This window comes from Pygocentrus nattereri, chromosome 28 (genome assembly GCF_015220715.1).
Source record: "Pygocentrus nattereri isolate fPygNat1 chromosome 28, fPygNat1.pri, whole genome shotgun sequence".
Lineage (NCBI taxonomy): Eukaryota > Metazoa > Chordata > Actinopteri > Characiformes > Serrasalmidae > Pygocentrus > Pygocentrus nattereri.
The window spans coordinates 10176160-10192333 of record NC_051238.1 but is presented as its reverse complement, the minus strand read 5'-3'; the positions used below and the strand labels follow the sequence as shown (position 1 = coordinate 10192333).

At 37.1% G+C, this 16174-nt stretch overlaps 1 protein-coding gene across 1 annotated transcript in view; it reads right to left on the bottom strand.

The window, feature by feature from the left end:
* Window positions 1-479: 479 nt before the first annotated feature.
* mapk13 (mitogen-activated protein kinase 13) overlaps window positions 480-16174 on the bottom strand; it is a 30346-nt gene continuing 14651 nt past the window's right edge. The window contains exons 6-12 of the mRNA XM_017716456.2: window positions 10759-10806; window positions 10482-10596; window positions 6637-6708; window positions 6350-6429; window positions 4504-4582; window positions 2006-2179; window positions 480-1214 (exon numbers count right to left, since the gene is read on the bottom strand). Coding sequence (XP_017571945.1) covers window positions 1129-1214; window positions 2006-2179; window positions 4504-4582; window positions 6350-6429; window positions 6637-6708; window positions 10482-10596; window positions 10759-10806 — 654 coding nt within the window. The 3' untranslated portion in view covers window positions 480-1128. The remainder of the gene's footprint in view (window positions 1215-2005; window positions 2180-4503; window positions 4583-6349; window positions 6430-6636; window positions 6709-10481; window positions 10597-10758; window positions 10807-16174) is intronic.

Sequence of the window (16174 nt, the reverse complement as noted above, 5' to 3'; positions counted from 1 at the left end):
TTGTGAAAAAATCTGCTGGTATTTCACTTCTAAACCAGTCAGCATGCGTGGCCGGAACTAACCGTTGTATAACTTCTTTTACATATATGTCTGTGACGCTTGCACAGTACTGAATAAAATATTGTATCATGTTGTTGTATTGAATTCTCATAATCAAATTTGTGTGGTCTTGGGTCTTAAATGGCCTTTATGTTTTTTTTAAGATTTTTTTTCAATGTGACATTGAATAATGTGGTGTGCGCATTAAAATGACATTGCCTGCTGTTGACCTAGCACAAATAGAGACATGCTGTTATGCATTTTAGTATCTTAAAGCTGAAAAGTGTCTTGATATTTAGTATATTCACACAGCAAATTTGGTCTGGACATTAAAATAGTCCTAAAAAGCATTGCATTTAACTGGAAGATGTAGACACCCTGATTAAAGTCACTGTGAGGTGGTTTTGTATGATGCACAGTGCAGAATAAGAAAGGTACAATTTATGATTTATAGTCAGTGGAGTTTCTGCATTTTAATTAGCTATATTCCATCTGACAAGTAATGTTCTGACAGATCATTATAGTGAAAAACTGTACAAGTCTTAAGGTAAGCATCAGCATGAATCTGTATTTACTCTATCCACTGCGAAAATACTAGTTTTTCAGCCTCTTCTGAGCATTAAAAGCCACAATGTTACAAGTCTGGTTCAAAGAAAAACATCTGGAATAACTCTTCAACTATTCTAATATAGCACTTACAGACAAAGGCAACGCTTCACTGAAGTGCAACGCTCATAAGTCTACACAACACCTGCACCTACAGCCTTTATATACTTGTATGTAGATTTATGATAACTGTCAGGTAGGCTCAGGTAGGTGTCATGTAGCCTTAAGACTGCAGCCTTTCAGTAAAGCGTTACCAAGGCAAATCGGCGACAAACGAAAGCCAGTCAGCACTGTAACATCCAGAAGTACATCCTTAAGTCAACTTATCAGATCTACAGAAATGATACATTCATCACTGATTCCTCATAGATTGTCATAAAAAATCTTTTCAATGTGTAACAGCTGTAATGTGTAAACGTCTTCCACACTGTTCTTCTGCGTTAAACGTGTCTCTATAGTGTAACATCAACCACAGCCACAACATCACGGAGTCATCGTCAGCGTGTTTCTCCTCTTCGAGTCTCGTCTCGGGAACGGAACAAAACTCTTCACTTCTTTATAAGATAATCCTGTTTAGAAAAGAAGAAAAGAGCACTTAGGATGATTAAAAAGTGCCACACACTGAAGGTATTAACAGCACTGCAACATGATTAACCCTAACAAGTCAAGAGTCATGACTTTTGTTGGCTGCAGTATTCAAATGTGATTACTTATTTTTAAGTACATCATGATGTGATGAGATGTGCAGAAATAACAAAAACACCACAAATATGTTTGTTATTTCTTTCTGCAAAAATGAGACCATATGTAGAACAGTTAGCAAATTTAAATCATAAAAAATCTCCACTTCTACCAGGAGCCAGGAAAAAATAACCCAAAAAAGAACTTTAATAAAAAGCCTGTGTGCCATGAATGTCAGTTAATGTACAATAGCTTATTGTTTCGTGCAGTTATATTTTTACTCATTTGTGGCTTTTAATGAATATATATATATGTTATTGTATTTATTTATTCATTACATTTTCAAGGGCTACTCTTTTATCTAATTCTTGCTTTGGACTGTGCCCCAGTCTTTGAGCTGCCTGGGGTCTTGCAGTCTGAGACACCCCAGGACTCCTATGAAAGGTCACCCATAGCCCTACTAGTAAACCATCCCTGTTCTCTAATTATAAAAACAAATATGGTATTTATTGAAAATGACTCAATCTGCATTTTTGACAGAATTTGTCTGCCTACTTAATTGAGCTGTGAGTGAGAAAATAATCTCGAATCACACCAAGCTTTTATCATTGCCAGTAATAACTTCTTCTTCTAAAGGTTTAACCCATACTTTGCTGTAGCAGTGTGATTGTGCACTTACGTCTCCACTCCTCTAGGGGCAGCGTGGCATTGTCATAACTGTCATCATATGGCTTAGGCTCAGGACAGTCCTCTGGATCCCTCAGGCCATCGAAATAACTATGGGCCAGTGCACCATCAGCAGTGAGGCGGGCACCTGCATCTAAAACCAGCATCTTCTCCAGCAGGTCTACCGCTGGAGTGAATATCAGATTAAATGAACAGGGCAAAAGCATTCGATAGATATGGCATAAAAAATAATGAGATGCACTGAAAAGAGGGATGCACTGAATTTGGGGTTCAAATGTCAAAAAAGGAAAAGTATCTCCTCCATTTTTGGTGCTTTTTAGTTTTCTGTAATATTTGAGCTGAACAGCTGTGCTTTATACATTATGTGAAACGTTCATGATGATTGGACCAATAGAAATGCTCCAAAATAGCTTAGAATAAAATCCCTTTACATTAACTCGCACTGAAAGTGAAGAATGCTTTTACTCTCTCCTGTGAAGTTACCATTTGTGAGATACTTGTTTTCCTTTGGAAAGCGATGATGTATAAAATATACTACAGCAACACAAAGGCAAAATCAAGTAAGATGAAAGACAAAATTGTGCTAATTATATTCATGTGGAAATGATGAATATTTTAGATCAAGTAAATTTAAAGGGCCCACATCAAATCAAATTTTCCTAACTGAAGTAGTAGTAGTAGTAAAGAATGTTAGTTTGACAATGTACTGTTCACTCCAAACTCCATGCAGTCCATCTGTGGAAAAAGAGCTCCCAAACAGCCCACAGCGAAATTATTGACTTCACAAATCAATCATGTTTTTTGAATGAGACACATTCCAGTACAGCCAATCAGAACAGAAGTCATTTGCATATCCTCAGTCTTAAATACAGAGAAATAAAACAGTCTGTAATTTTAAGATCACAATGTTTCAGCGTCATGGACCTGACACCAAACCAGCAGACTTTCTGGGAGATACGGTTCCACAAATTCTTTGTGCAGAAAACATGTATATTGCTGCTATCAGAACAAAACCTTGTATCTCCAAAATGGTAACTTTACAGGAGAAATTAAAAAATATAGTTTACTTTTAATGTAAGTCAAAGGAACCAGATTTTTTCAGAGTCATTTTGGGCCGTTTCTTTTGCTCCATTCATCATGAAATTTCCACACACTGTAAAAATCAGGCATTTTCAAATGATGTCAAAAACTAAAAAATGGAGATACATGGTTTTGTTCTGACAACAGCGATATATAGCATGAAAGTAACTTGAAGAAACACAGAAGATACAGTTTTTCAAATATTTATCTTATAATATCAAGTATAAAGGACATGCCATTTTTGCGCTATGGATCTGATGTGTCTGATTCAGAGGTGTAGCTACTCAGATTTGTGACTGTTCAGAAAAGCTTGATGCTCCTAAAAATAATACAAAACGTCATGCGCTAAGGTGCGGTGCTCTTGCATGCTTGTGCCTATTGTAAACTTTAAATAAACAAAAGAGAGACAAAGCTCTCCTTTTCAGCAGCAAATTTTTGGCGGACGGCATCACCCACTCCCCTCAGGGGATTGTGGGAGCTGCAGTGGATTAAAGCAGATAATGAGAGCAAAAATAAAAGATATATAAAATGTGCAGGCCATGTGCAGTCCATTTAGATGTTTATATTTTACTTTGCATACTTTCCTAATAGGTTAAATACAACAAATAAACAGTAAATGAGCATTAAAACGTGCAGACGCATGTTCTCTGTAGAGGATGTGGCACGTTATTTTCACTAAGAACATGAATAAAACATGTAATTTAACCAGGGTGTCCAAACTTTTGCATAAAAATTGTAATGAATAAGCTACTGAATACATTAAGGACAGTGAAATCAGTATTAAACCTTTCAAAGTATTCTCCCCAAGTCTGGGAAACAAAGATCAAAACTGCAGAGAACATCACAGCCTTCAATCTTCATTCACCCAAAACATCTACATCCAGTCTCTGACTCTGGTCAGTTAGTGTTTACCTACTGTGGCGTGATGTCATGTGCTATATTCATTAATGTTAGTAAGTTAATGCAAAGGAAGTAATAGTTGATGGTACTGTTTGGGTAATTTTCCAATGAGACATCACTTTAGCAACATTTAGCACTTGCTGGCTGGAACCCTGACCTTGTCCACACCCTTAAAATGAAATTTTAGCAAAGCCAGTAAATATGGTGAGATATAAACTGTGGACAGTTTGTTGACTCTGTTGAAGTGACTGTGTTCATGTGGCCGCATTGTTTTTCCATGGTAAAGGTCGATATTTGCATGTTGTCAGCTATTGTGGTTTACTCATTGAAAAAGCACTACAGCCACTCACAGACAAACCCTGAACAAGCTCTGACAGCCCATCAGCATGACTGCACATTCTAGTGGACGAGCTCTTCCACTTCCTTTCCTCCTGCTGAAAGACTTCTGCACTTGACATCATATTAAGCTTTTGCACACTTCTCCTAGGAATGGCCGTGAGGTGCCCTTACCTCCTTCGCTGGCCCTGGGAAACAGCGTGGAGAAATCTTTCCGAGGATAAGGAGGAAGTGACCTCACGTAGTTCTTCGCCTGTTTTCACAGCGGAGATCAAAGCACAGACAAAGACAAGTCATTAATATTGATCTCATTTGCTGTCAGCTGGGACAGCATGAATTTATAACCAACAAAGTCAGCAAATGTCTCAAAATTCACACGTCCAGCTCAGAGCAATGTGCAGCCAAAGTCACCCACATGTTAGAGAAGGAACTCACTTGTGTTCTTGTGGTTGGTACCTTGTGATATGTAACAGATGGGCCTGCCACTATCTATCATATTAGTAATTGAGTAATCTTCTGATAATTTTGAGAATGAAGGAACTATGAGTTTTTAATAAAGGCCAAACAATAAAAATGCACTTAAGTAAACAGTAATAAACTGTGCAGAGCCTTTCAAAGATTTTAAAAAGGAGAAAATGGGAGAAAATGATCAGGACAAGGTGCCCCCACACATGAGTGAATGAATCTGTCACTCAGTTTCACAGAATTCATTTTTAGTCTTTGCATTTTTCTGTTTTCTGCATTTATAAACTGTTATTAATTAAAGTAAATATTAATATTATACATATTATATTTTAAAATAAAATTGAGGCTCATCAATTTATGAATGAAATGTCACAAGATTTTAACTTTGTTAAATAATTATACATGTGAAATAATTTAATTGTATTATTATTATTATTATTATTATTATTCAAATCAGGTGTATGGAACTCACAAACTCATCTCCAGCAAGACGGATAAAAATGTAATTGTAATTCTAGCTAATGATAACTATAGCTTCTATACTATCACTATAGTAGTGATAATGTTAGTTAGTGAAACGCCAGTAAAATACTTTGCCCTTATGATGAAAATCCATGTAAATAATATTTGTGGGTAATGCCCAAAAATATGCTTTTGTCCATGTCTGGTAGAACTTTTTACTCCAAAGGTCTAACTTATATATATCTATTCAGATTCAGATTCCTTTATTGATCCCAGGGGGAAATTGCAGTTGTTACAGTTGCAGCCATTTATGTAAAAATAAACACTTTACTAATAATTTAATTTACAGTATGTACACCAGATTTAAGTACTTAAGAATATAGTAAGGTGGCAGTGATTGTGATAGTAATATGAAACATCAGGTATAAAGCAGTTACAATTATTTAAATTAAGTTAGTGTCCCTCTGATATATATATATATATTTTTTTTTTCCCCTCTTTTCCTTTTTACAACCAAACCACTCATCCACATTCATAGTCACATATTTTTCACATTCTTTTTTATTGATATTTATATATTTGCCATATTTATTTTTTATTCATAAAAACGTTTTTCTTGTGCTACAGAATATAAAGGCATTGATTGCTGCTGTGTAATGACAACATATTTGATAAACTGACCCCAAAAAGTTTTGGGGGAAGAAATCCCAGGACTGCAATGATCCAGACGAAATTAATAAATAAATAGACCACAACCATTCAGTGAATTCATGTGTTCATTTGGTCATCAATTAGTCAGGAAAGGATATGAGTGTCGTTGGGCATTTCTATGCAAAAAATGCATAGAAATGTGTGCATCAGGCTCTCTTTCTTACTGAGATCAGTGTTCCAAAAATATGCACTGTTGTTATGTAAACGGCACCCTAACCAACCCTAATCCAGTGTAATTGAGTGATCATGACAGCCCTAGTCATAAATAACATTTACTGCATGTTACAGCTAACATTAACAACACCAGCTGTCCATATTAACCCAGTGACCCAATAAACCATATTTGGGTGTGTCTTGTATAGTACTGTAAAAACTGTCTTACCTCCTGACTTTCTAGTTTCTCAACGAATTCCGGGCCCGGCGTCCCCGTTACCTTCAAAATCTGAGTGAGCTGGTCCATGTCTGGAATTCACAAGTTGAAGATTATAACTGTTATCTGTTTAACTGTAGAACCAGAGAATGCATTTCTCATGAACTCACTTTTATCACTTTCTGGAACAAACACAACTTTTAGTTTTAATTCCAGAGAAGCTTTGCCCAACTGAGTTGAAATGCTTAGAAATTGATGTTGATGTAAAACGGTTACACTAAACGAATACTGAAGGATACAGTCTTTTCCTTTGAAGAGTGTCTTTCCATTGAACATTTCTCCCATTATGCACCCGACTGACCAGACATCCACTAAAGAGGAGAAAACATTACAATAAACATTACACCTTTATCACATGGCAGAGCACAATGTAGCAGCAACTGCAGTGCACATCAGTAATAAATGCAGAGGTTGGTATAAATTCTGGGATACACAAAGTTCACAGCATGTTTTAAATAGAATACTGTGCAAGCTATTCTGAAGACGTAGGAGGGGAAACAGGTGGACCAATAAACAACTATCAGTTCACACGCCGTTAATCATCAGTCAGGATCAACAATCTCTCATCATGGACCACTGCAGGAGGTGCTGACAGTGTCTCCTACAAAAGATGCAATCAGCTCTACAGGAAACAAAAAGACTGAATGCTCTGTTAAGCACCTTTGAAGCATCAGAATCAAGAACTTTCCAGTGGCTATACAGACGCTTTACACCGATCTGGCATAACGTTATGACCGCATCCTTGTTTCTGCACTCATTTTCCATTTTATCAGCTCCGCTTACTATATAGGTGCACTACAATTACAGACTGCAGTCCATCTGTTTCTCTGCATACTTTTTTACCCTGTTCTTCAGTGGGCAGGACCTGCAGGACTATTCTCAGTCCAGCAGTGACACTGATGTGTTTAAAAACTCCAGCAGCACTGCTGTTTCTGATCCACTCAGACCAGCACAACCCACACTGACACACCACCACCACATCTGTGTTACTGCAGTGCTGAGAATGATCCACCACCCAAATAGAATCTGCTCTGTGAGGGTCCACGGGGGTCATGACCACTGAAGAACAGGAGAAAATAGCAGTGATTATAGCATTAACTGCGAAAGTCACTGTTGACATTTCTATTTGTTGCCATAGCAAAATGTTTACATTCATAAAGTGAAAAACCACACGTCTACTTAAACTTTGGAGCCGCTCGGAATGAAGAAGGAATGTTGTGAATGCTCAAGGAACATTTAAAAACTACAGTTTGCTGTGTTATGCAGTTGTTTTATACCTCAGCTTTATCGGTTTGTCAGAATTCAAAGTCCGTTTTCATTCATTAATGTTCTCGAACTACAATATCCAGCATGCACTGCACAAATACATCATCAGCCATTGGGAATCCCTATGGTGTCACCCAATCCTCACTGCAAGCCTAGTGAGCCTAGCCACTGAGCTATAATCTAAAGAATACAAATCAAACTAGCATTATTATAACTCATGCCTTGGAAAAACATGATCACATCTTTATTAAGCAGGAAACAGATTCCAGAGACAAGCTTTTTACCCTTTCAGACAGAGAAATGAAGCCAAACTGAGTTGAGGCGTGTAAGAGAGCCAGGTAGCTACACTGCAAACTTATAGCTTATTGTCCTTTTCAGTCATTTCTGATGTTTGACTAATACAATCACTTGAATGTAATGGCTTTAACATTAGCTGTAATGTTAGCTATCTGGCGTCCTTCTCATCCACCAGCTAATGAAAGAAAAAAACATTTCACCCTCAAAAATCCACCCCAAAGCAGCTCTAGTTTTTCAAAGGTTCCTCCCACCTTCCACCTACATCAGAAGAGGGTTTTCCCAGTCTGGAAGATCTCACTCTGGAGACATTTGTAGGATGCGACTAAGCACGTTTACAACAGATGTAATGATGGTTATATTTCTCATCATGGCTTGAGTGTCCCTTTAAAAACCATTAAATCTGAGTACCAGCTGGTTCCCCTCCTACAGCTTCAGAAACGTTCTACCAGAATTTTCCAACTTATACATTTATTACTGAAGTACTCTCCCACATACAGGCATTAAAAGTTTCCTTTTAAAGGTGCCTTCATGTTATTCCAAAAATGTGGAAAATAAGAAAATTTATCCTATAACTATTGACTGGTACTGTATATTGTCCCTGTCAGAACAAAACCTCAAATATTTTACTATTTACATCATTCTGAAAAGTCAGTGGCCCTTAACATTAAATGGCATCTTTATAAATGGACATAGAAATGGTTATATATAAGGTATCTTTAGGGCTGTATGAATAATTTGAAAACTCAAGTTATTTATTTGTAACTTTAGTATTTATTTCTCTATTTGTTATTTGCAAGCTACTTCTTTTTTTAAGCCAATAAAATTGTATCCTAAATAAACCACACCAGCAAAGGCCTTAAGACTGCATACATATATGCATAAATTATATATATATATATATATATATATATATATATATATATATGAGAAATAAATACATTTAATCTGGTTTCTGGTTTAGTTCAATGCACCGGTTTCCACATGGCCCCTGAAGCTTAAAAGAGCAAAAATGTGCGAGCACTTTAAATACTGGAATAATTAGAAAATGCTCAGTGCAACATTCGTGAGAAGAGGCTGGTACACCATTGAGGAACAAGTTTAATGAATCATCTCAAAAACGAAAGTATAATAATCTTTAACCAAGATACGCTTTGTGGGCTCCAAGCCATACACCACAGCTGATTTCAGTTCATCTGCGCTATTATCAGTATACACTGCTAATATATTGTTTTGGATATGCTGGATATACATCGACCAGGCATAACATTATGACCTTGTTTCTACGCTCATTCTCCATTTTATCAGCTCCTCTTTCTATATAGGTGCACTTTGTAGTTCTACAGTTACAGACTGCAGTCCATCTGTTTCTCTGATACTTTGTTAGCCCCCTTTTACCCTGTTCTTCAGTGGTCAGGACCCCCGTGGACCCTCACAGAGCAGGTACTATTTGGGTGGTGGATTATTCTTGGCACTGCAGTAACACTGACATGGTGGTGGTGGTGTGTTAGTGTGTGTTGTGCTGGTCTGAGTGGATCAGACACAGCAGTGCTGCTGGAGTTTTTAAACACCTCAGTGTCACTGCTGGACTGAGAATAGTCCACCAACCAAAAATATCCAGCCAACAGTGTCCTGTGGGCAGCAACCTGTGACCACTGAGGAAGGACTAGAGGATGACCAACACAAACTGTGCAGCAGATGAGCTGTCATCTCTGACTTTACATCTACAAGGTGGACTGACAAGGTAGGAGTGGCTGATAGAGTGGACAGTGAGTGGACATGGTGTTTAAAAACTCCAGCAGCACTGCTGTGTCTGATCCACTCATACCAGCACAACACACACTATCACACCACCACCACCACGTCAGTGTTACTGCAGTGCTGAGAATGATCCATCACCCAAATAGTACCTGCTCTGTGAAGGTCCATGGGGGTCCTGACCACTGAAGAACAGGGTAAAAGGGGGCTAACAAAGTATCAGAGAAACAGATGGACTACAGTCTGTAACTGTAGAACTACAAAGTGCACCTACATAGTAAGCTGAGTAGATCAAAGGTACAACGAGCGTAGAAACAAAGAGGTGCTCATAATGTTATGCCTGATCGGTGTATTTTGAAATACAGTAACAAAGATTATAGTTAATTATGAAACATAAATATTACTGTTTTTAGGGAGGTTTGAATTACAAGCACTCAAGTATTTGTTTAGAAACACAAACTAGTTATTTGGATATTAAACATTTTTTACATTACAAGGTTTTATTCTGGCAGAGTCAATATATACCCTGAATATGTATACAGCTAGACAGTAACTGAAAAGTATTTTATTTCTAACAGATCTACATGATTCTTCGGGTTTGAACATGAATTAAAAGCTCAAACCACACCCAGTCATGGGCTAATTACACCATCACCGGTGAGTCTTCATCAAAAATCCTTTTTCCAGTCTAGAACTAAGCATAATCAGTGTCTGGTAAACCAGCCCTGAAGGTGTAATGGGGATAAAGGTGTGATGGTTGTCTTGCCCGTCTGGGTGTAGTGCATCCAGTTTAGAATGACCTCAGGCGCTCGGTACCATCTCGTCACAACATAACCCGTCATCTCTGCATCTGCATGCCGTGCCAATCCGAAGTCCAAGATCTGTAGCCATGGCAACAAAACACCATCAACACCTCCCACAATCTCCAACACTTTTCACCATGTCAGCATAATCAACTCTGCCAACCTCAACTACTCCAATTCCATGAACACCACCAACACCCTCCCACCAGTACTCAAAAAGTTGGAGTGATGGTAACCAACCTTCAGCTGGCAGTCCTGATTTACAGCCAGGTTGCCTGGTTTAAGATCCTGAAAATCAAAACATTAATCCAAATATTACTACAAGTAAAATATATTTTGGAATGATTTGATTGAATTAGTCATTTCACATGTTTTTGTACAATTAAAACTGCATACAGAAATGTATAAACTGTAAGCTGCGCCCTGTTTGCTCGTTTCCTTGTATATTTACCTAATGTTACATACAGTGCTGTGCAAAAGTCAGAGATCACACTTCATTATTTAATGTACATTCATAACAGCCATTAAATACAAGTTATTCATTTTCTGGAATTATTTCTGAGACAGTTAGATATAAAATAATCAACATGCATAAGAAAAAGACAAAGGAAAATTTCCAAAATGGGGCTCCTAAAAACCATACAAGGCCTGGCACGCCACCAGAACTGAACCCATGACATAAACCACACCAAAACTTTCATCTTTGAGAGGAATAAAAAAATCAAGCTGCTTCGGATCTGAAAGAATCCACAGGTGTTTCTGTCCATCCTTCTACTCTGAGAAGGCAACTGAGTGCTATGGGTTTGAAAGGATGTGTAGCTGTCACAAAATCCTACCTGAGAAAAGGAAATAGACAAAAAGAACAGATGCACTAAAACACCAAAGTGGACATTTGAGTAAATACAACCAGCTTCTAAGACGGAATTGCAGGTTGAAGCAAGAATCCTGAACAGAACAGAAGCTGTAATAAAGGCAAAGAGGAGACACAGTAAATATTGAAAAAATGGTGTTATATTTAATTACTGAGGCTGCTGAAAAATGAATAACTTGTACTTAACAGCTGTTTGACTGGAAATTAAATAAGGGTGGTTTCTTGTTTTCACTCAGTACTGTACATATATGCTGCTATTTGGGTTCTCAATTTTGCCTCTGTGTTTTGTATTTCGCTGCTGTCGGAAGAAAAGCTTGTATCTCATTTTTGTCAATTTTCTGTTTTTGACATACTTTGAAAATACCTGTTACCCTTTACATTGTGTAAATTTCATGATGAATGGACAAAAAGAAATGATCCTAAATGACTTAGGAAAACGTCTGGTTCCATTGACTTACATTAAAAGTAAAGTAGGTTTTCTGCTTCTCCTGTAAAGTTACCATTTTGGAGATAGGAGGTTTTCTTCCGACAACAGCTATATGTAACTGTAGCTCTATTCGGGCAGGATTACAAGTACATAAGGTTCTGGGGTGACCTAGCAGTTGTCTACCGTCTGGACACAAATCTGTTTGATTTTGGTGGATTTTCCAGGTAGATATAGTATCAAGTTGGGGGAAAAACCTTGTATCAAGCGTATATGCGTATAACAGTGCAAGCTTTGGAAGTCTTTGGAACATCCTCTCTACACTGGAAGCTACAGCTACACATAAAGTACTTTATATTTACATACAGCTACACATGCAAACAGAGTGTGATCATATGACCTTGTGTTGAAGTTTTTAGAAATTACAGCCCAAAACCTGCACCTCCTGTTGTAATTTTATTACCATTCGGATGCGTCGCGTTTCATCTCTGAAGAGCCATATACACCTTTTTTTTTTAAAACACAGACTTCCCCCTTACAAACTAATTCAACCCGAATAGGGCTTAAGTCAGTAATTCAGGGGTGAAAAATACATGAGTAATTATACTTTGTTACTGTACTCAAGTATTAAATTAACTTTTTTTCCTGTTTATTATTTCCTAAGTATTATTTAGTTGGAATACTGAATATTGAATATTTTTATATGAACTTTTTATTCCTTACATTTTTGTTTAGACCTTCTTATATTTTTCTCCTTACATTATAATTTTTTTTAATTAGAACATTCAACCAAATTCATATAATTGGAAAATGAAACTGCCCACTTATCTTTTGACAATACACCATCAAAAGAAACTTTCCATTTATTTGTTACACTACATACATTTTCATTTTATATACTAAGTATGTTTAAATTTTGATTGTTTTTCACTTACTAATACTTCTAATACTAATATATCTCTGTGGTTTTCCACTTCTGCAGTAATGACCATGTGCTTTACTGTCAGTGTAGCACTTTGCTGAGCAGTTTCTAACATGCCAGGAACAAGTACTGACCAATAAAGTGATTCTGATTCACCACTGGAGGGTGGAGTGTCATTACCTTTTGTAGAAGACTTTAAAGGCATAGATACATTAATCCACTGTGGGTGAATTCCATTTACACTTTTCACTAAATTGCATTCCCGGTGTGATGAAATGCAACCAGACTGTACTTTTCCCACTTAAAAAGCACATCAGCACATATCATTTCTGTTTTGCCTTTGTTTACTCTTTCCCCCGTTCCTATAAGAGTAGATAAACTTGGCCTGGATACTTTCATCAGCTTGGAAAGCATGAAAGCTCTTCTTGGACTAACTTTGGCCTCTCTGTATCCTCCATCTTTCGTTTCATTGTTTATATACTCATGTGCTAGTCAGCCCTTGGCAGACAATTTTTTTCACTCACATAATTGTATACAGATAATGAACATGCACCCTACAATCAACTTAAATGTGGTCAAGATCTGTCTTTGACCGCCTCTGAATGGGGTTTGAGTGATCCTATCGTATTCTGCCCCGATTCTAGGGTCTAGGGGGTGTTTATACATGTGGCTTTTCATGCAGACAAGAGAAATCTCTAATCGCCAAAAACTCAAGGTGTAAACAGACCCTAACTGGCATGTTTCGACCTGGTGTGATCACTAGAGGGTGGGTTCTCCAGATAGATTTCAAAAAATGAAATGTATGAATGCAGTAAGTCAGTTTTGCTCCAGCAGAATGATTTGCTGTTACTTGTCAGCATTTTCTCATTGCTGTTTCATACCTGACAAAACTGTTTCAAAGACATAACCACAGTGGTTTCAGCTCACATCTCGCCAGGCCACATTCCAGCTCCCAGCACACCTGAAGCAGGTAACCAAGTTCAACTCGGCCTAATCGTTTACCCTTGGGGAAATCCTCAGTGTCGTCTTAATTAGCAAGTAAACATAGTTAGATGAGCCCTTGGAAGGGTGAGAGACATAAGCAGAACTTGTGTAGAAACCTTTGAAATCGGATGCGTTTCCCCTTTCAAACATGAAAAATTAGCATACAAAGCTGTTTACCTGCCAGAGCAATACCAGTATTTCAAATACTAGAACATGTCATTTGCTAGGATGGAGTGGTTTGCTACATAAATCCCAATACACTGCAAAAAAATATATCTTAGCAAGCGAAATCAAGTCAATACATCCAATATCTCACGTTTTGAGAATATCATAAGCACATTTCTTGAAACAAGCAAAATCTGTCAATATAGTGAGATAATTTCAATAATATGACATGAGGCAAGCAAAAACATCTAGAATTAAGTCAAATAATGTTAAAAAAATCTACATTTAAGATGATTTTGGTTACCAAGATATAATGTCTGCAGTGTAAACAGGGATTTATGTAGTAAACTACTCCGTCTGCTACACATGACCGCTTTAATGACTAATATAACATTATTCGGCTAGCTTGCTAGTTAGCTAGCTAAAGGCTACACAGCTATCACAGTATAAGGCAAAGCAGCACAGGATTGTTCTAATGGAAAGGTAATACCCAGATGTTGAAAAAATGGAGGATTTGCTAATTAGATAGCTAAATACCTAAGTAGCTCACTTAGCTCAAAAATGTACAGTACTGTGCAAAAGTCTGAGGCACCCAAGACACATTTTAAAAATCTATTTATTTGTGTAGTTTGTGTTTATTTGCTGAGAAATGTTTTAATATTTGAATAAACAAAATTGATAGAATATTAATTAATAATGATTACAATCAAAACTCTGTGGCGGCTGTGAAGGTGTGAAGGAGAAAGATGGACCCAAGAAGTTCTTGTTACTTTTTATTGTTTTTCTGTTTATTTGAATTATGAATATGACTTTATTCTAATGTATATTATGATAAACTCACTGCTGAGGTAAATTGTTAGCTTAGATGCCTAAAACTTTCGCACAGTACACAATACTTCAAGAAGTTTTCATGATACATGATATGGCATATTATTTCTGACATCCAACAAACTGGTAAAGCAAAAGTAAAGCCATGTTTTAAAAAATACTGTCAAAATACCATCAAAAACCACAAATGACTGAATGTTGATGATTTATATTGAACATTTCACACACTGTGCCACACTAAATCCAAGTTAACAGGAATAATTATCCTCTTTTTAATTGATTTTGGGGAGTGATTTTTAAGAACTGATGATATCCATGAGGAGCACATTGTGACATACTGTGATGTAATTTATCACAATAACGGTCAATACAGTCATAGAATCCAGCTTTAGTGTGTTCCTATTGAAAATGTGCTCTCTGCTGTCACTCCCCTCCCTGTGGGCTGCGAGTAGCCACTTGTGTAACATATGACGCACTGACGAGTGGTGACTTGGTCAGGGGCATGTTAAAAACAGCACTGAAACGGCACTCTTGGTGAACCAAACGAAAATATGGGTTAGAAACCTAATCTGTGCAAAATAACAATCCCTGGTTTTCTCCATATTGAGTCTACCTGTGTTGATTCCTCCAGGGTACCTACAAACCCAGTGTAGGCACAGCAGGATCAAATGTATTCTTTAGGCTTAACCCCTTAAATTCTAGGCTTGTTGTTTGGTTATTAATCTTCAGACGTGATCTCATACTTGCTTTGTTTATGCTATTGGTTGTACTCACTAGAGGAATTTGGGATGGGTTTCAGGGCGGTCGAACCTATGTTTGCAGAAGATTTCGCTCCAATCAAGCACCAAGTTTATCGAGGTGTTCTCCCCATATATGTACTGCCACAACAAAATCTAGGTCTGGCAGACTAGGGGGCCCAAACCGTTTGTCTTGGGTGGCCAAAGCGAAATGGTAAAACATTAATAAAGAAGAAATAAAGAAGACTGGTAGCTTTAAAAGTGAATTTGCTACTAAAAATATAAAAGAAAAATAAGAAAAGTTATATAAAAGTACAGAAACATTTTGGAGGGGCAAATGTCTTCACAGTTACTTACTGTTAAATTGATTGGGTGAGTATTTGAACATAAACATACACAATCAGCCTTCCACAATCTGCTGAAGCAGCTTATTTGTCACTGATTTTCAATGTAAGTCAATGTAACAACATTTGGTACCAATTTAAAATAAGACCTACCCTTATAAAGCATTGATGAAAGATTTAAAACTTTGTTAAAGGTTTGTTAATGATTATTAGTTAGGTTGTAACCACTTTAAATAATCAATATGAGAACTTATAACACATTAATAAAGAGGGCAAACGTGAGCCATTATATCTCATGAATATGAATATATGACGACACACTGACAGTTTTAATGCTGACTGGTGGAGAAGACAGAGTAAGATCAAGTAAACTGGTTTAGA